The 21,186-nt window shown below is 33.0% G+C and overlaps 1 protein-coding gene across 1 annotated transcript in view; it reads left to right on the forward strand.

The window, feature by feature from the left end:
• Window positions 1–17,103, forward strand: part of LOC113395578 (glucose dehydrogenase [FAD, quinone]) — a 36,565-nt gene extending 19,462 nt beyond the window's left edge. The window contains exons 2-11 of the mRNA XM_026633193.2: window positions 9,217–9,366; window positions 13,021–13,141; window positions 13,536–13,681; window positions 13,849–14,107; window positions 14,462–14,723; window positions 14,901–15,136; window positions 15,346–15,589; window positions 15,700–15,964; window positions 16,236–16,376; window positions 16,870–17,103. Coding sequence (XP_026488978.1) covers window positions 9,217–9,366; window positions 13,021–13,141; window positions 13,536–13,681; window positions 13,849–14,107; window positions 14,462–14,723; window positions 14,901–15,136; window positions 15,346–15,589; window positions 15,700–15,964; window positions 16,236–16,376; window positions 16,870–16,959 — 1,914 coding nt within the window. The 3' untranslated portion in view covers window positions 16,960–17,103. The remainder of the gene's footprint in view (window positions 1–9,216; window positions 9,367–13,020; window positions 13,142–13,535; window positions 13,682–13,848; window positions 14,108–14,461; window positions 14,724–14,900; window positions 15,137–15,345; window positions 15,590–15,699; window positions 15,965–16,235; window positions 16,377–16,869) is intronic.
• The last annotated feature ends 4,083 nt before the right edge of the window (window positions 17,104–21,186 follow it).

Consider the following 21,186-nt stretch of genomic DNA (forward strand, 5'->3'; position numbering starts at 1 on the left):
TTTCATGATATAGATTATTTCACTCACGAGCCTCACGACCGAACGCGAACGTACTGCACGAGTCGTACAAGATTGAGAACACGTACAAACTCGTGTGACAATGATAGAATTATTAACTCTGTTTATATTCGTAGTATAGATCTGTTCACACAGGAAGACGCGCCCCTCCGTTCAATTATCGGCGTGCATCCTTTCATATGGAAACCAATGTTCTTAACTCATTGTGTACAAATAAATTACATCCATACAGACGGAATCACGACCACAACAGTTGTTAAAATATATTGCTAACGAGAGCAAGCGCTATTTACGACGCGTTAGATCTTCGTTGCTGTTGATGAACTATGTACCTATATAACTCTACTTTCACTGCGTAAACCCTAAGTTCATTTCCATTAGTGTGTGTATTTGCGGAAGTAATATATGTAACGAATTATGACTGCCTCTTTGGTCTAGTAGCAAGATATAAAACAGCAGATTATTCTTGTCCTGGGTTCAAACACGTGATAAAAAATTAGACGTTCACGTCGAGAGAAAATCAGTAGAAGTTAGGAGTTTTGAAGTTGGAATTGTGTGTGTGGCTGTACATCGGAAATCACGTGTCGTATTTACCGTGTTATTACGAGACCATGGACGTCATATATATAATTTGAAATAATCAATGCCTCGCTAAAACTATGATTATCGAAGCTAATTGCTGAGATCACATGTTCACGATGAAAGCGCTGCTTACATCCAGATCTTAATGTCAAATTCTTTTGAAAAATAATAATAATAATGAGTTAAATTTATTGATCTCACACGTCTGTCAACGTTAATTAAAATTATATTCATTTAATTTAAAAAAATATGCATGTTAATATATTTTGTCACAACATACATACAGTAACATATTTGTGCACTAAAATACGTTCTACGTCAACTTTTTGAGATTGGCTGTCGTGTGCGCAATTTGAGAAAACTTCAGATACTTCAAATTAATAGCTCCACGTTTTTATATATGTATTATAAAATTAAATTTAAAGTAATTAGATATTCATTGTTTATTAAATAATAATTATTTTATCATAAGTCCCTAAATATATACAAATATGAATTACAAATTGTTACTTTATACTTTTTGACTGCGTGGAATGGTGGCATAAATTCTAGCAGCTATTTCCCCGTCGAATCGCAATTCCGATCCTCTGGGCAAAAAATTAAGCCAGCCTGTCACCAGTAGAGGCAATATGGGAACGTGTTATACTTTTAATAAAGCTTTTTGCACTACTACTCCAAGGTCCAAGTGTTTCTACAGCAAATGGGACAAAGACATAATTTTTTAATACAATTATTTGGTACTACTCACGGCGACTGCTATTGTTGTTATATTGGATGTTAATGTTGCCATATTAGAAATCTTTATGCGAATCTAAAAAATTACTATAATCAAATACGTTACGTTTATTCGTTGATGAATATAGCACCAGTAGTATTTTTACGTAAGTATCGATAGCAAATATCAAAGGCCTAATCAGCAAATTTTTATTTTGAACGAAGTTTTTTTTGCGGCTTACATCACAGTGAACTGACAGAAATCGTTCGTCGGAAAATGCCTAATCCATGGTCAATCCAAAGTATTTTATAAATATATTATTCATATTTTTAATAGCTTTTATTTCACTTGCAATGTTTGATTTTTAGTTTGTTTTGGTCATATTTTGCGAGCTTAATTAGATACTCTTCTACTTATCCCAGGTATCTGAATTTTTACCTGTTAGTTCAGTTCTGATGACAACGTATTTTTATGGTAAGCTTGACCTGATTCAACACCAAGGACTGCCTTCAAACTAGGGAACGCCTCAACGATTGACAGTAAATACACGATTTTTGGTTTAAATATTTATTGGTGATAGCCCGTTCTACGATACGCCATGACGCAACTGCTGATCTCAAAGATGGCTCCCGACACGCGAGCTCCTTAACAGTTACCAGCAAAGGCACGAACTTTTGTATACGTATTCAATTGTGTTAGCCCGTTATAAGTGACATAGTTACTGCACGCAGGATTGGCTCCTGACGAACTGCTCAACGGTCAAAAGCCCTGACACGAAATTTGATATATGCATTCAATTGTTATTTGGCATTACTAAGATGTTGTTCACATTAAGTCCAAATCTCCACAATTATAAGCAATTACAGTCCACTACATTGATGTATATAAAATGTTGCAAATTATGTTATATATCTTGAGTTTCTATCGCCAGTTCTTCTCAATATCTAGGTGTTTATTTACAAATCCGTGGTAAATTTTTGCAAGCAAGTGCATCGCTTCTTCTTGAATTAAAGAATTTTGACTTTGACATTTATAATACTGGGCTTGCATAGTACTGTCGTTATGGTCCACAGTACCTCGTATGACAAACTTTTATACCGTATAAAATTATAATGTAACAAAATAATGGGTTTGACATTTGGAAAAATCAAATAAAAGACTCGTTTTAAAAATATATTTTCTTAAATTAATTTATTACATATATATATATATACAAATTTAAAGGCGTTAATTGCATAACATTCCTCTCCGACATCACAAAATACCGTGTCGTATGTGATAATGGAGCGTGTCAGAGCGCACCGAATGTTCGTAAACGCACGCTTGATTTGGAAACCGCTGCATTTCCGTAAAACTACTGGTTAGACCACAAGTCGCCATGTTTTACATATTAGTTCTTGCTTAGTTAACCCTGATATTTCCTTGTCGTTCAAAACAACTATTAATTGTTTAATTTATGAAATATTGATTTTGATTTACTGGTCGCTAGCAAATATATTATCTGTAAGAAAAAAAAAATTTTGGCGGCATTTATAAAAATGTATATAATTTATATTAAATTTTATATAATAAGTTTAATAATTGTATGAAAGTATTTAAAAATAGTTTACATTATCTGTGCACTAACACTACATTTAATCACTTAACTAGATAAAAACCCGGCTTCGCTCGGGTGAAATAAATAAAACTAAACAAATACGTCATATATAATATCATTTACTTTTCATATATATATTTTTATAAGTATTGTGATTATCAAATATCTTTATTTTCTATTAAGTTGGTGAAAACTAACATTAATCATTATTTACACAATTTTCTGAACGCACCTGTAAACGTCCAACATGGCCCCCGTTGAACTGTCATGTCTTGAATTTCATGGATTTAATATCGAAATATCTCCAATATGTTTACGAATTTTGAGGATAGGATTTTGTCGACTAATAAACATTATTTTTCAATTATGTATAATTGTGGTTAGATTTCGACAGTAGACCTGCACGAAATTATTAATTAATTATTATACAATATTCTGTCTAAATATAATATTAAAACTATATTTAGACATAAAAGATTTTATGGTTTAAATTCCTGTTACAAAACAAAATGAAATTGATTGAAGAGATTATTAATATTAATCTTTAAAAAAAAAACATTTACGCAATCCCAGTAAGAATATCGAGAAAGAGTGACTGTCGTTTCGCTGGCTGATCGAATTAATGAGTTGTTTAAAAGAAAATGACATAAAGTGTTCTAACTTTCATAATAAAACGTTATTATCCACAAGAATATAGTCTAATAGCGTTTTTACGTAATCTTTAAAGCGTGGGCGTAATTTTGTTACGAGTAAATCGACCTAGTTTATTTCATTCAACTTCTTAGAGGTCGAAATTGACAGTTCATTGATCTAAAAATTATGATTTGTGTTGAATAATTCTGGTTAAGTTTAGCACATGATTGAAAAGTACACTTTTGGTAATCTTTAATACAATTACATTTATGATTTTTAGGCAAAAATGATTTTGATAGATAGTTATGGCGCTTGAAATATATAACTAGAAATAATTTTATAGTTATTTAGTGCAGTGCGGTTATTAAATATTAATTATAAAATTATTTTATATCGGTCTAGTTATTTAGATTTGACGAAACTAATTTATCATGTTCATAGTACTTAAATATTTATTTTTGTATTATAATTAATAAAAGACGATCGGAAATGCTGCTGGCATTCTTGCTGCCATTGCGCGGTCAGTTTTATATAATTAAGGCGTTGATGTAAATAATTATTATGTTAATAAATTTGATTTAAAAAGGTATGAAAAAGGAAAATTTTAAATCTAGATATATTTTCAGTTTCATCTATGTATTACTAAAATCGACTAATTACATTTCTCTACGCCTTAACTGTAGAAATTAAATGCTGAAGCTGATTGTCAACTAGATCTTTACAACTAGCTAGTCATATCTCAAAAACTACGTACCTTTAATTGCGTCTACCATAAACCTTAAAGCCTTCAATTTCAGCCGTGCAATTTTTAGAAGATAAACATCCTTCAGATACATCAAATGAAATAGGTAGTAAACTATAAAATTATCAACAGGTAAATATCGGTTAAGTGAGGTCTTAACCCAGCAATGAGGTTCCCCTTAAAAAGGTCTTATTATATGTTACTCCAATACGGGTTGAAATACTTTCATCCGAAACATACGTCATACACGAATACCTTCACAAAATTTTCCTGAGCTCGAGATCACTTAAAATAGACGTGGTCTAACCACTGTGCCGTCACGGTACTCAGTAAGCTACAGTAACATACATTAACTCAAATACCCCGTAATTACCTTGACCCGGTAAATTTTAAACACATCGACACAAGTATTAAAACCACATAACATTTTGCAAAACGTTTGAGCAATCTACAATTATCAGGTGATAAATAGATCCAGTTTTTGTTGCGATATCTCACATCTAAAAACTTGAATTTATTATCGTTGATGTCAATAATTCATAATAGCGCTGCGTTTATTATTATAAAGCTTGAAGTGTGCTCTTTTAGCGTAGAATACAGACCAGTCACCAGACCAGGCCTGAGTCTATAGCGGCAATATTTAGGGGGCAGGATAACTTGGTTTTTAGTCACATTTGTTTTTGTAGTTGTCAATCTGGGAATTGACATATTAAAACTCAAAAATCTGACCATAGTACCTCGCAAAAAGACTTAATTGAATGCTCAAAGGATGTATATCTTATACATCCTTTAAATTTTCGTACTTTACAGGAAGTAGGTGGCGGAAAACTTTCATAAGCCTTGAACAGCCAGGGTATCGAATCCGCCACTTCCAACCACCATGGGTGTGTTACGAAATAGGGGTTTTTTTTTATGTTAAACACATAATTCCTATCAGCAGTTAACGCCTCAATGCTCCTTTTGAGATTATATAAAAATCTACCAAATATTTTTTTTTGCATTTATTAAGTCCACTGTTTCGATACCTAACAAAAAATTTTCGAATGCGAATTATTATAACAGCCTTTCGCGTGCCGCCACTTTGTCTGCTGAGTCAGGTGTAATCTATTCTCTCACTCTCACACTCGTCACGACTGGAGAGAGTTAAGGTGCCAGACGCTAAGCGCTCTCCAAGTATAGATAATTAAACTTGCAAAGACAAAAAGTCTTTTTTTGACCTGAATCGAAATTTAAAAAATAACCATAAATCGGGCTCTACCACATTAAAAGCTGAAAGCAATGCCTCGTGACTGTAATAAAGCTCCGTCGTGTCGCTTGTCGCCGACGCTACTGTAATTAATTGAAGCTCCTCATGAATATAACACACAAGACTTTAGTACTGACTGTTCATGGTGTTTGGTGGTGGGGCTTTTTGCAAGCCCGGCTAGATAGGTACCACCCGCTCATCAGATATGCAAAACAGCAGTACTCAGTGTTGATGTGTTCGAAGTGTGGAAGGGTGAGTGAGCCAGTGTAACTACAGGCCCAAGGGACATAACATCTTAGTTCCCAAGGTTGGTATCGCATTATGGCGGCGATGTTAGGAATGATTAATATTTCTTAAATCGCCATTGTCTATGGGCGATGGTGACCACTTACCATGCTCGTCCGCCTAATTATATCATTACAAAATATATTTTATTTAAGTCTACCTTTATTATTCTCACTTACACTTTAGGTATTCTACTGCGAGAGGAGGAATATTTGTATGGAATGTTCGTTAACTTTCCGGTTTTTTGAACGAATATATACCAACATACAATTTTAAAAATTTTTGTAACAAATAATTGTATTACATGTTTTAAACCCATAAATACAACTACATGGGATATTTATAATAAAAAATAAATGATTAATTATCACTAACAGTATTTAAAACGGGATATTTACCATGTTTTCTTGTTTTTTTTTTTTTTTTATGGTGGAGTCTCGTGAACAAGACATTCGTAGATAATGTCGAAATATCGAGCTGCACCAAATAAAAATAAAAAACATGGTAAATATCCCGTTTTAAATACTGTTAGTAATAAAAATAACCATGTTAATTTAAAAAGATTAATTATCAGTTACAATAACAACTAGGTTACAAATTGATTAAATGTACAAATTACAAAATACCATAGAGACCTCAATATTCGCCCGAGCAAACATAACATTAACTTAATCACATAGAATCGACCTTGTACGTATTAAGGCGTACGTAACGAACGCAAAAACTGAACAAGTTAGATAACAATCTTTTATCTTTGTCATTGGAATTGACGGGAACAGAAAACGACTTTTCAAAGATATGTTAAGATATAAACGCACTCTCTTTTTGTACGAAAGTAGTTACTCGTAATGACTTCGCACGGTTGATCTAATTCTTTAAAGCCCTAAGATTTTTTAAATTATATATATATACCTACATACAATTCGTACTGAGAAATCATATTGAAAATAAAAATCAAGCACTTTCTCTCAGGAATTATTAATATGATAATATTTACCCTTACGTTGCTATTGTTTATTTCACATTTTTAATAATTTTGTCATTGTTATTTAATTATTGGCAAACGTTGATAATAATATTAATAGAGTAAACTGATTGTCTCAGTGATTATGAGATATAGCTGCATATAAAAAATCGGTTATGGTGTCATTTCGAAGAGCTCCAGCCGTAGATGTGCAGAAAAATAAAGAGGATTCTTGATTTCAATTTAGTAAATTGTTACGACTTAACAAATAATTAATTCTAGTTAGCGGTATAAAAAAAATAATGAAAAACATAAACAAAATTAAAGTAAATTGTTTTCGACAATCTTCCATTCTACCTGAACTAATAAAATACTTTTTGACATTAAAAAAAAACATTTAAAAGAGTTGCAGTTTACAATGAAATCAAATCAAAACAAAACCTGTCATAGGTTTCGAAATTCCAAAAAAAAAATTTTGAATAAACGCGTAGTTTCGCGGTAGACCCACTAGTTTATTTAAAACATAATAATTTGAAAGCAACCGGGTGTACTACGACATCTTTCGATTTTTTTTAATACGACAGTTAATCTGGCAGTCTGTCTGACATTTTGAATTCAATTAAATTAGATATAAAGTAAGTTTAAATCTCAAGACAGAACATAACATGGGCTATAAAGTATGTTTATTAGATATATATTGCTTACTATATCAATGGAGTAAAAAAGAAAATTATCGGTCAAATTCAATCGAACCCTCGCGGCCATATAAATTACGTAAGATTTGTAGATCCACGAAACGTCTGTAGGAAAATTCGCGTCTGCGTATACGAGACCAATAACTAATATCTCAAGTAAAAACAATGATATACTAATATTATAACCGCGGTGGTAGCTCTGTCTCCCACGACCAAATCACTTGATTGAGCTTAATTGAATTAGCAATACGCTCCAAACCTTCTCCTCAAAGGGAGAGTAGGCCTTAGCTGAGCAGTGGAAAATTTACAGGCTGCTAATGTAGGTATGAAGAGCTTAAACCTCAAGGAAGGACTCAGGCTACCAACGACTAAAACGCGAGCGCAACCGCGAACGACAACTGGTTGTTGAAGTAATTTTTTACACAATACAAATGAATCCTTATAAAATTATCATATTCATTTAAATTATTTATCTATAAATAAAAAATAATTACACTTTGCAATTAGAACAATGTAAAGTGAAATATGATATGTCTCGTTCAAGATCAGCCGCAAAGGATAGTGTCAATGTCGTGTGATGCTGCGCTGGATAAAACTTCTCATCTCAATCTGTTCTTTGTGATAAGCGCTTCCATTATGATGATTTCAATATCTCCTTAGCGTCCAACCATGCGGTGGCGATAAGCTTATGAGGCTGAGCTTGTCATAATAATAAAACAATACATACTTTTAAATTTAGATATTTTTTGTGAAGTAATCTTTGACATCGATTTTATATTTTTTGCTTTGAATTTACGCTTTGAATCAGAGTTCCTATACCTCAACACATCTCGATTTCGAGAAGATTGAGGACCACTTTAATGAGAAGGAAACTGCTCTGGATAAATATACTTGTAATACAATACTACAGCATTTCATTTACATCCAAAGTGGATTTTGGAATTTAACTTCAAAAATTCATGTAAAAACTTCGCGATCGCTTGAAGATTTCGACCAATGATATTGCGTCAATTCAATGTCGAATTTGTTTATTTGTCTCTTCCTACGGTTGGATTAGGTTCCGTACATTATGCAGTGAGTCGTTTCACTCGTTGCCCGCGGCGAAGATTAAAAACAGAACTTACGAAAGTGCTGTCAATCTTAAACCGCCTTGAAATGTTATACACTGACAGTGTAAGATCGTGTAACTAGAGGACAGAGGTTAGCGAGGGTTTGCTTAACAAATTATATAAATATATTGCTCTAGATATAACATTTAAAATAGGTGTGGTCGAGTTGTTACAAATAAAAAAACATTGTGGACATTGTGAAAGTTTGTGATTCGATACTTACCCCTTAGGCTATTACCAAAACCAATTCGAGTGCAATGCTAAACTAGAAGAACAGATAGTATTATAAAATTCATACTTATACAATTTTTCGAGCACACACATCTATCTGCTATATAAGAACAATGGGATTTGCGTATAATTTCTACTCTTGACAAAATAACAATTCGTATCGCCTTTACTTCGTTTGGTAGCGCTAGTGTGTTCAAACAGAGAATTGTATATTGAAATTTACTTACTTGATAAAGACAATAAAAAGATTTTGAAAATATGTACCTTAAAAACTTGTATGGAATTCATTCTGGAACCAAAAAACATCTGGTCTTTCAGTTCATTTTTTATGTTTTTCCCACTTTACTTTCAAAGACATTATTGTATATACTTACAAAAAACCTGTTATGGCGATTACAGATGGCGATAACCTGCAATTGCCCGATGTCGCAGCCGGGACCGACGCTGGCCGCCACCTGTGGAGGCGGCGCATTCATGCTTTTCATGGGATTATTAGAAGTTTTTCTCAGAAGCCAATGTGACTTGGAAGACCCATGTGGAAGAACACAGGTAAATATTACTTTATATACAACAAATAAGCTGCCTGAGAGGCCGTCGAAAAGATATTCGTGACTCGATAGGAAAATAAACCCAAAAGATAGTAGTAAACCTAACACTTTTAAAAAGCAAAAAATTAAAGCTTTTTAAAAGTGTTAGGTTTAATTCTTTAGATGGCATGTTAATGAGGTCTCAAAATTTAGTTATCGTTAATACAAGTAGTATGAGGGAGCAAGGGCTTTTTGACTGTATTGCTAAATGTACATTACATAGCTGAATCTGATCTGAAAGGGCTGAGTGACCTCTACAAGTTGTTACAGCGACAGTAAAAAAAGGAAAATAAGATTTTTTTTTATATATAAGAATAATTATTTTTTTCTCAAATTTTAAATGATTTGGTCTAATTTCGACAACCGTACAAACAGTAATTAAACCACTTAAGCATGTTTTGGAAACAGTATTTTTAACATATATATTATATTATAACTAAATTATGATATTTTATGTGTATAAAAACAATAAACATTCAAATTTATATTTATCACCGCTATTTAATCTAAAATATATAAAATTGAGAATGTTACGTCAAACGTAGTGCTCTATCGGGTCACGGCAGTTTTGAATCAACCGCAAATCATCGCCGGCAGCGGTCGGCGTTTCACTGCCTGTCCTGATGGCTTCGAGAATTGTGTTTCGTGAAATAAGATGCAATATTTGAAATAGGCGATTACGTCACGAACTTAAAACAGGAAATACATTGGATTGTTAATTGAACAAAATGACATTCATCAATCACTTGACTACTAATTGCTTCAAATTTGAATTTGAAAAAAATCTAAGATTTTTTCTAATATTTTACGTAACAAAAATAAAAAAAGTTTACAATTTAAAGTGAACTGTTGACGTAGTTTTTTATTAAACTTAAATACCTCATAATATTTAAATTAATATTCGTTATAATTATTTAAATGTAATACTTTACGAATTATTTTATACAGAAGAACAAGAAAGTGTTAAATTTATAGTCATAAACTCTTTGAACTGAACTATCCAACTAGGAAAGCCTAAAGGCCAGATACACGCAAATTCCAAAATGCTATTTGCATTTGCATACATCGAATCGTCGTTAATGATAGCGAATTCATTTTATATCACCAAGCTTATTGGAACAAAAAAATATACAACACTAAAAATATTATAATTGAATCTGAAATTCATTCAACAATATATTTTGTTTTAATAAATGTTTAAAATCGCGTTAGATTTATAGTTACACAACTAAAATTTTTACAACTTTCCAAATAAATAAATATATATATACATAACATCATAACATTTCTTGCCGGTTCTTCTCGGTAGAATCTACTACATTCCGAACCGATGGTAGCTTCACTTAATATAATTTTAAAAATGATTCAAAACTGCTTGTAAAAGTCTTCTTGAGTAAAGTATATTTTGATTAAAGTTCACCACGCTGCTCAAATACGGGTTCTGCAAACACGTGGCATATTCTCAACCGCCATATGCAGGTTTCACGATGTTTTCCTTCACCGCCGAGAGCGAGATGAATCATAAACACAAATTAAAGACATGAAAAGTTCCGTAGTGCTTGCTCGGCTTTGAACTAAGAATCATCGGCTATGCACGGTCTCTAACCGCTGGAAACCTGAAATGTATTTTTACAAAAATATATAATAACGTATAGAAATTGGCCCTATTTTTTTACATTCGGTGCAGAAAAATGCATGACACACTTATTATCTTTTATTAACGGACTCATTGACAATTTATTTTAACAGGATTTTATTCTTTGATCCTTCCTTTTTAAGTGAACAAAAATTGGTAAGGCGTAGAGACTAGAAATCCGGATTGTCAAAAGGAATTATTTAGGCTATTTTTTTTAATTTGAAGGCAATTTTAGCACCTCCTTTATCTTCAACTTCATTCAATACAATTCAAAGTGCCTTTTTAGCACAACGAGAAAGAAATATTTGACATTATATACGTTTTATCGGATTCGACAGAAGTTTTCAGGCAAAGCCTTCACGCATAGTCCTACTAAGTCTATTACAAGAGAATATTAACAGAATGAAAGCTGATAATTATTCACATGCGAACGATTAAAAAAATATTACAGTTACAAAGAGCTAAGTTCGTTTCCAAAGTTGTTTTTGATAATTTTATGCTCACGGTCTGAAAGCTATCTTGCGCTGATAGTCGTGTGAACGCGTGATGTTAACAAATGTGTAATTTCATATTTATGATGTAACAATAAATTGCGTTATTAAGATTCATGGTATCTTTTGTTAAAAACTAATTAAACAATTGCCGGGAAGTGTCTTGACGGAAATAAACTTAACAGATAAAATAAACACTCGAATGTTTGATATTTATCATTATTATTGAAATGTAATATTATGTTATACAACATTTTAGAAATATTATTATAAAACTTTCAAATTTATGGTTAACTCGCTTAGAGAGATATGAAATTTGCATATTTTGTTCAAAACGATCGATTATTTAATTTTATTAGCAGTAAAGAATGAGTACATTGGAGGAAGTTTGAAAGTGGCACCGATAGCCGAGAAGTTATGTGGAAGGCGGCTATCATGGTATGGGCATGTTATGCGATGGAATGAGGAACATATTGTGAGGAAGGTTTTGAGCATGAACGTGGATGAATATAGACGAAGGGGACGACCAATGAAAAGATGAATGGATTGTGTGAAAGATGATATGGCTGGAAATAATGTTACTTGTGAGGTGACCTCAGATAGGGAAGTATGGAAGAAGAAGACATGCTGCGCCGACCCCAAGTAAATTGGGATAAGGGCAGGAGGATGATGATGTGGGAATTTTAATCACATTTAACACTGTAACGTGCATACGCATTTGCAAATGTCATAAATATCGAATATTAATTTGTCTAAATAATCATTTCAACAGTATAGTTTTGCGATTAATTTACCTCCTCTCGAGGAAAAAAATTTTGGAGCTCATTCTACCTTGCTGCTCCAGTGTATGCTGGGTAGGTTTAATCAACAATAGACTACCAGAAATCAATACTTTGTATCAGTCTATTTAGTTACGAATTTAAGTCAGTCAAGCTACAGTCACAGGCACAAAGGAAATACCAAAGGTCATATATTATTGGCGGTATAAAGTATATTGCTTATATGCTCGTTCTATAAAAAAAAACCTATCTGACGTAAGCGAATATGCTATAGAGCTTGTTCTGTCTTGAAAATTATTGGTTATTCTCTTGAATGGTAGATGTGACTAATGGAAACACTTTCAAACCAAAAAGACACTTAAGAACTGATTAGAAAACTATTTATTTTAACTTAAACATTTTTGAATTTTTAATTAAAATTTATATAAAATACATAAGTTGTCAGATAACTAGACATGTTACTTCTTCAAGTGATTTTTACGGAATAAATAAATATGACACAATGCAATCTGAGCAAATACTAACATTTCAAATTTAACAGATCAGAGTTGAAATCCAGAGAGTACGTATAATCTGAGATTACTAATCAACATATTCAGCGTAAGAACACCAATGCACCATTTTTTAAAATTCTGTACTTAGTTTTATTTTCAATTTTGAATTAATTAATTTGAATAATTATTAATAAAAGTATATATTTTCTATTACAGTACCGTCGTCACATGGACTCGGTATACGATTTCATAGTAATAGGCGGCGGGTCTGCGGGATCAGTGGTAGCTTCCAGACTCTCCGAGGTGCCGGAATGGAGAGTACTACTTTTGGAGGCTGGTTAGTGAAATATCTGTAAAGTTACAATGGCATGAGTAAATTTAAAAAAAAACATCGTTGACCTTGAATTGACACGAAATCATTGGTAGATATCTGAATAAATAATCTGTGGTAATTATGACCTCGTGAAAAAATGGCGTTTCAACGTCGACAAGTTCTTTTTTTAAATTTTGAAAGTAAAATTAAAGTGAAAATGAGTATTAAAGTGTTATACTTGCATTATAAATAAAGTTGTTGATATCATTTCTGATATAACTATTCTATCGCTACAATAGTTATAAACTATTTCCCTTATTCTTCTCTACTTGTGATCTTATGTACGATGATTCATTTTGATATATTACTCGTAATTAAGTTAAAAAAATATAAGTACAAAATAAGCACGCATCGACAGGCTTCGACGAACCTACCGGGGCCCAGGTTCCCTCAATGTTCCTCAACTTTATTGGATCGAGTATCGACTGGGGATATCACACAGAACCTGAACCAGCCGCTTGTCTCAGTGAAAAGGACAGAAAATGTTACTGGCCCAGAGGAAAGGTATCCTATATTATTGTATATTATACACCTACACTATCCTATCCCATCCTAAATCCTATCCTATATTATAGTATATTGTACACCTTCATAATTTTATACAAAATGAATAGGAACTTCAGTAATATTAACAGTTATATTCAAATTGCGTATATTTCAATTTCTTCCAGGTCTTAGGTGGGACATCTGTTATGAACGGCATGATGTACATACGAGGATCTCGTAAAGACTATGATGATTGGGCAGCAGCAGGCAACGAGGGCTGGTCTTATGAGGAAGTTCTTCCATACTTCATGAAATCCGAAGATAATAAGCAGATAGAGGAGATGGACAAGGGCTATCACGCCACAGGAGGGCCGTTGACAGTATCCCAGTTCCCTTACCATCCACCTCTGAGTTACAGTATTATTAAAGCCGGAGAGGAATTAGGTAAGTTTTAACTTCAGTTAGCTAACATAAGTGCTCTTTCTATACCCTCATTCTAATTATTTGAACGACGAATCTGATACTCCCGAAATAATTTCAAGTACTGGACTAAAAGCTTAAGTAACGGGTATTCTGAAACGGGTAAACTAAATAACTAAATTCTTCGTTTAAACTCTACCAGACTCTGGGCTGCGTCTGAAAATATCTCGATAAAACTCAATAACTTTTTATAAACCTGACCTGACTTGACCTGGCTGTAATGAATGCGGCAGTCAATAACATTAACAGGGCACACAATATCAATTTTAATGGGATAATATTATAAAGTATTTAATTACTGAAATTTTAACATTACAGGATACCAAGTTCGAGATCTAAATGGCGAGGCTCACACTGGTTTTTCAATCGCACAGACCACAAATCGTAATGGCTCCCGTATAAGTGTGGCCCGCGCTTTCCTAAGACCAGCCAAGAATCGCCCCAACCTACACGTGATGCTCAACGCTACGGTCACCAAGGTTCTTATAAACCAGACAACAAGACAGGCATATGCCGTTGAAGTAAGAAATAGTTTTGGTGGAACTGAAGTTATCTTTGCCAACAATGAAATTATTTTAAGGTAAAGTATTTAAGGAGGTTCGCAATTTTTAAACAGATTATGATTAGCATTTCCAAACTTAAGTATACAAAGAGAAAAAAAATTGATATATTAAAAAACTATCATATTTTGAATCTATACAATAACCAGAGTAGAGCGTGGGTGACTTTTGTTTTGATTTACAATATTAATTTTCAGTGGTGGTGCTGTAGCGTCTCCCCAGATCCTTCAACTGAGTGGTATAGGTGATCCCGAAGTGCTTTCTCGCGCAGGCGTACGCCTTGTACACAAGCTACCTGCAGTGGGGCGAAACCTCCATAACCATGTGGCCCACTTCCTCAACTTCCACGTCAACGACAATAACACAACACCCCTCAACTGGGCCACTGCAATGGAGTATTTGCTTTTCCGAGATGGACTCATGTCTGGAACAGGTTACCTCGTAGTTTATAAGAATACTATTGAATTAAGCACTCTAATATAAGTTAATTGCGTCACCTCCTAATTTATACCAGATATTTTTCTAATAAATATATTCTGTATCAAAATAAAATTGTAATATTTATAAAATGCTAATATTTCTGAAAAATAGCACTAGTCAGCTCGCTAAGTACACCGTATTACACAAAAAAAAAAATTACAGGAATCTCTGAAGTGACGGCACTTATTAACACCAAATATGCGAATCCTGAAGAAGACAACCCAGATGTGCAGTTATTCTTCGGTGGATTCCTAGCAGACTGTGCAAAGACGGGCATGGTGGGAGAAAAACTTGGAGATGGTTCTCGTAGTGTGCAAATGTTCCCCGCCGTTTTACATCCCAAAAGTCGGGGACGGCTTGAGATAGCCAGCTCTGATCCATTCGCTTACCCGAAAATATATGCAAAGTAAGCTCCTATTTGTTAGTACAAAAAGTGTTAAATTGTGATTAATATTTTTACGTGCGTCCATAAAACAGCTGAAATTGAATGTAATTTACCCGTGCTTTTATTTTCAGCTACCTCACTCATCCTGATGACGTCAAAACATTGATTGAGGGAATTAAATTCGCTATCAAGTTATCGGAGACGAAAACTCTTAAGAAATATGGCATGAAGCTAGACAAGACCCCAGTTAAGGGATGTGAGAAGTTCAAGTTCGGTTGCGATGCGTACTGGGAGTGCGCAGTGCGAATGCAGACCGCACCAGAGAACCACCAGGCCGGCTCCTGCAAGATGGGACCCCGCGGCGATCCCACTGCAGTCGTGGATAACCTATTACAGGTAACAATCAATCCATCAATCGATTTTAATTGTTATTTTATGAATTTAATCGTACTAATCAAAGGTCTCTATTCAAAAGTGTACTTTTTCTTCAGTTTAGTCCAAGTTCACCAAATAATGAAAATGATTACGGTAGCTAATGATTTGGGTAGAATTGATTTAAAATTGGATTGCACAATTTGATCTACGAATAAAAAACTAACAAGGGAAGTTAAATAAAAGCTTATATAACATGACCAGAGCAGAAGATTAATTAAATGTTATTGTACAGGTGCAAGGCATAGACAGACTGCGCGTGGCGGACGCGAGCGTGATGCCGGCGGTGACGTCGGGCAACACCAACGCGCCCACCGTCATGATCGGCGAACGCGCCGCAGACTTTATTAAAAAACGCTGGCTCGGCGGAACTACCGTGAGTCTTTTTACCGCTTCCTAATTATTAAGTATTGTATTTATTGACTACATCACATAATTTTTAGGGCTCTCACTCAATGATAGACTAGTGTCAATATTTTTTATTTGATCATTATAAATCCTACAAGAATATGAATGACTCATCTCCATATTTTAACACTGCAAGATTTTTACAATCAAGTATTCATTACCTGTTACTTTTAAAATGTCAGTTTTATTATTTCATAAGAAGTATTATTAAGTCTTATTTTTACTATATAATATTATTATGCGTACCACAGACAATATACAAAGATAATTATTTCACAAAAAAACGTAGTTTGTAAGGTATGCTTATCCCTATATAAGTATCCTCTATAACAGATTTCTTTCAGCACATCCAGAAGAATAAAGATTACACAAAAGCAAAAATATAGTTCAATAATTTCGTTTATATAAACACAATAGTATATAGGTATATACGTTTATTATATTTTTTTTCTCTTCACTAGGTTCCGTACCCTCTCAATAACGAGGGAGGGGTATCCAACGTGCTGTCAGTCAGCGAAAGTCGGTACCCAGGCTGGCAACGCTGGGCCTGATGAAAATCCACCTTTAGTCATAAGTCGTCACCACTAGTAGAATACTTACCTTAACACTTAGTGAACTACCGTAGTTACCGATCAAAAACACACAATTTGAGAATTTATTAAATTAAGCTACAAATATAAATTGATCCTTGGCGTAAAAACGAGTTATCCTTAAATGCAATAATATTATATCTACACTTTTGAAATTCAAAAAACGTCTCACACAACGAAGACGAGTGTATCTAATTCATTTTTAAGAATATTTTAATAAAATATTTAAAGCAACAACAGTTAAAGAATATTTTAAACGATTATAAATTTATCTTTAAGAAATAATGATTATTATGAATATTTTATTGACGCCAGAATTAATGTTTTTTTTTTCTTGAACCGGATGTGTCTTGGTTTGACATGTCATAGTTTAGATCGTTTAGATGTATTAATTATATTATATTATGTACAAATAGTTATTAAATAGATTAAAACTTTATTTATGGGAAAATAATCTGTACTTATATTATAATGCGAAAGTAACACTGTCTGTCTACAAACTTTCACGGCTTAACTATTGAATCAATTTTCATTAAATTTTGTACGAAGTAAGCTTGAACCCCAAGGACGGACGTAGGCTTTACCCTTTGAGGGATTGCAGGTTGCAGACAAATTCTTGAAAATTTTGTCACGAACTGAATTAAAATTAGGTACAGCCGCGGATTTCGTTACCATTTTAATATTACACTTTGATAATCGGAATTGATTTTGAATCAAAACCATTCCTTTGAGAGCATTTTTTAAGTGATTTTTTAAAACGATGCTTACGTTTTTTCAAAGTTATGCCTTTATCCCGTTGCATTAAAGAAATAAATCTACATTGTCGGCTTTTAACTGACAGATCGCATAGAAAGCAAAACAATTAAGGATGCTAAAACTTACAAAAACAGATGGAACTAGACGCAAAACTGGAGTTGTGCAGGATTTGACAACTGCTTTTAATGAAGTGAAAATTTGAAGTGTTCAACAAAACGAACAAAATAATGAACAAATCTTAATAATAATTTGGAGGTAACTTTGTGTCTAGAAATTGAAAAGACAGATCTCAATTTTTAATATTTTTCCGAACATTATAAACATAATTATGTTGGAAAGGTTGAAGGAAAGTTAAGAAACGACCGAAGAAAGAAACATCATTTTAAATTGTCAATGTTTAAATTTAATGTCCAATATTATAGACTGCAATGAAAATTTGGACACATAAAAAATTAAAAAATAACACAAAATATAGGGACGTAATAAAAATTTAAGATAGTATAAAAATATTTTTACGAATTATTTATAAATAAAATTTATTATAAATTGTGGGTTGTATTTATTATGGAATTATTAAAATTTCCTGCCTCCTTGACCCTAATACATATTGTTTACTGAATAGAACGACCAGACAAATGCCACTTGATGGCAAGTGGTCAATATTGCCCATGGACATAGCGCCGGAAAAATTAACCTTATAGTCCCCAGTACAAGGTCCTTAAATTGTTTTTACACATATAAATGTAAAACTTCGTAAGTGCCTTTTTTGCGATGAGTCCGACAAACTTTTCTAGTGCGAAAAGTATTGACCTGGAATTGTCGATATGACGTCACTATGACTTTCCATATATACAAATTTTATTTTTGGAATTATTTTTTTTTGGAGTATCTACCAATCCGTACGCAGCATGATTTTTGTCGGACAAAATGAAACAAACGTGTACATAGAGCGAATATTTTATTATGAGAGAAAATACATTGGATTATCTGAGTTAAAAGACAATATAACATTCAATCGATTTGAGACAGTAAATATTGAAAGATATTTTAAGATACGTTTACGATTCATTTCAAAAGACTATACAAAAATAAATGAAAGTAACATTACCTCTTTGTTAATAATAATAGTTTTTTTTTTTGAATAGTACAATGTTGCAATTTTTTCGTTCGGAATTTGTGTTGTATATATGTATACTATAAGTTGACAATATATGATAGAAAATGGACAAATTATTGAAATACATAATTACATTTAAACATTTATAATTATGATGATAATATCCTCCAGACTGATTACAGTCTCTGCGACCGTTTTTAATAGAGACTAACCATTGCAGTCATTATAGACCACAAGTATATATATATATGTGCACTCTCAAGAGACTCGTAATATTATGGGGGAGTGGGGGGTCATCAGACTCAAACAGAAAAAAATCAGCCATAGAGCCAACAGATTTACGTGCTTTCAGAAACAAGGGAGTGTAAAACTGCTTATTTGCAAGCTCCGCAATGCTACTGAGATTTTTTTTACAAATAAAACAGCTTTTTTTGTTTCGGACCTGGAATTTGAAGCCAGGACCTTAGAATCTGCTGCTGTATGAGTTAGCTGCGAGACCATTACGGCTAAGGTTGCACTTAACTACTACAGTTTTATTTAATAATATACTAGTTTAAGCTCATAAGAATTAACTTATACAACAATATTATTATAAAATAATAACATATTTTAGGGATTTTCGAAGCACCGTTTTTGGCCAGGTTATGAAACAATATACAGATGGAGCGCACGGTACATTAAATGAGAAAAAAACGCGAATACAGATTTTGTTTATGTATTCGCTTTTGTTGCTTCACCTTAATGTTTCGTGGAGTCCATTTTCCTTTAGATTTATAATCTAAGCAACACATAGTCATTATATCTTTAGACCTAATAAGACGCATATTTTTGACCTTACAAAAATATACTGGTTCATATTTCACGAAATTATTTATCGGAAAAAACTTGAATCCCGTCTGTTTTTTTTTTATTATTATTATTGCACGACAAACGTCAATAATTATAAATAATAATAATATACTTTCTATTTCAAGTATTAGTACAACTTATCGTAAAACTGAACGCGAGACAAGTTCAATGGAATATTTCGTCAAATATATTTCAAATAGTCGTGATTACATATTGGTCATAAACTATAAATTATTGGTACTTTAACTGAACTGATTACATTTTTATTTTTAATAGATAGACGACTGGCAAATGCTATTAGTGGTCACCACCGTCCATAGACATTGACGCTGGAACAAATACGAACATTCCAATCGCCAATGCTTCACCAACATTGGAAACTAGGTACCTACCCTTCAACCACAGCAATACTAGGTAGTGTTCTCTAGCGGTAGGTTAAGTGGTATCCAGACAGGCTTACACAAAGGCCTACCACCAATTAAACCTATATTATTGTATGAGTAAATATACAGTAATACCTTAACAATTTACTCTCTAGCCTTTATTTACTCTCTAGCCTTTATTTACTCTCTAGCTTACAAGCTTACAAATAGGCTGTATAGCGAATGAATGTGACACAACGAATCTTCTCTTTCTCGTTCTACCATCAGTAATGTGACTTAAGAACGAAAAAGACAAACGAATAACCATAACTAATAATTTAAATGCGAAAATGAGTTTTTTTATAAGTATGTTACGCTTTAACGCCTAATTTTTTACTAATTTAATACTCAATCATCGGGGTGGTGGATACACTTGTGGCAGACTTTCATCTGACACACGGAAATTTCCTCACCTTTTTTTCAACGCCAAGCACGATATGAATTTTAAACACAAAGCACGTGAAAATTCATTGGTCTCGGTTTGAACCCGCACGCAATCATCTCTTAACATACAAGCGTTCTAACTTGGCCATCTCGTCTGATAAATGTATGATCTAAATTTAAACCCTATTATAACTTAATGCATAAGATACACCAGGAGTGTTTAGTGTACAATATATAACCGCTACACAAAAGTTCCAAGTGTGCACTGAGTACGTTATACTTAATTTGAATTTAATGCATTAAATATAACTAATATTGATCTTGATTACTTTGAGATGAATAAGTATGTTACTCACTAATGGTAAGTATCTTCCTACATTGAATAAATATTGCAAAAATATAATGATATTTTGCGTATTTATTTTAGGTATGCAGGCAGACAACACCTGCTCCAAATGACTAAAACATAAACTCCTTTATAATGAGAGGACATCAGTAGACATATCTTCAATCTCTATAGTCTAGACAAACTAGCCATCTAGGACAGGACACAGTATAGTGTACAATCTATTCCCTAACTGATCACTCTCTCGTAATTCGATAACGGAAAAGGACCTTTGGCTGAAAGTACTTCCCGAGGCACAAGGGTTTTGTTAACAA

This window comes from Vanessa tameamea, chromosome 21, assembly GCF_037043105.1.
Source record: "Vanessa tameamea isolate UH-Manoa-2023 chromosome 21, ilVanTame1 primary haplotype, whole genome shotgun sequence".
NCBI classification, from domain to species: Eukaryota; Metazoa; Arthropoda; class Insecta; order Lepidoptera; family Nymphalidae; genus Vanessa; species Vanessa tameamea.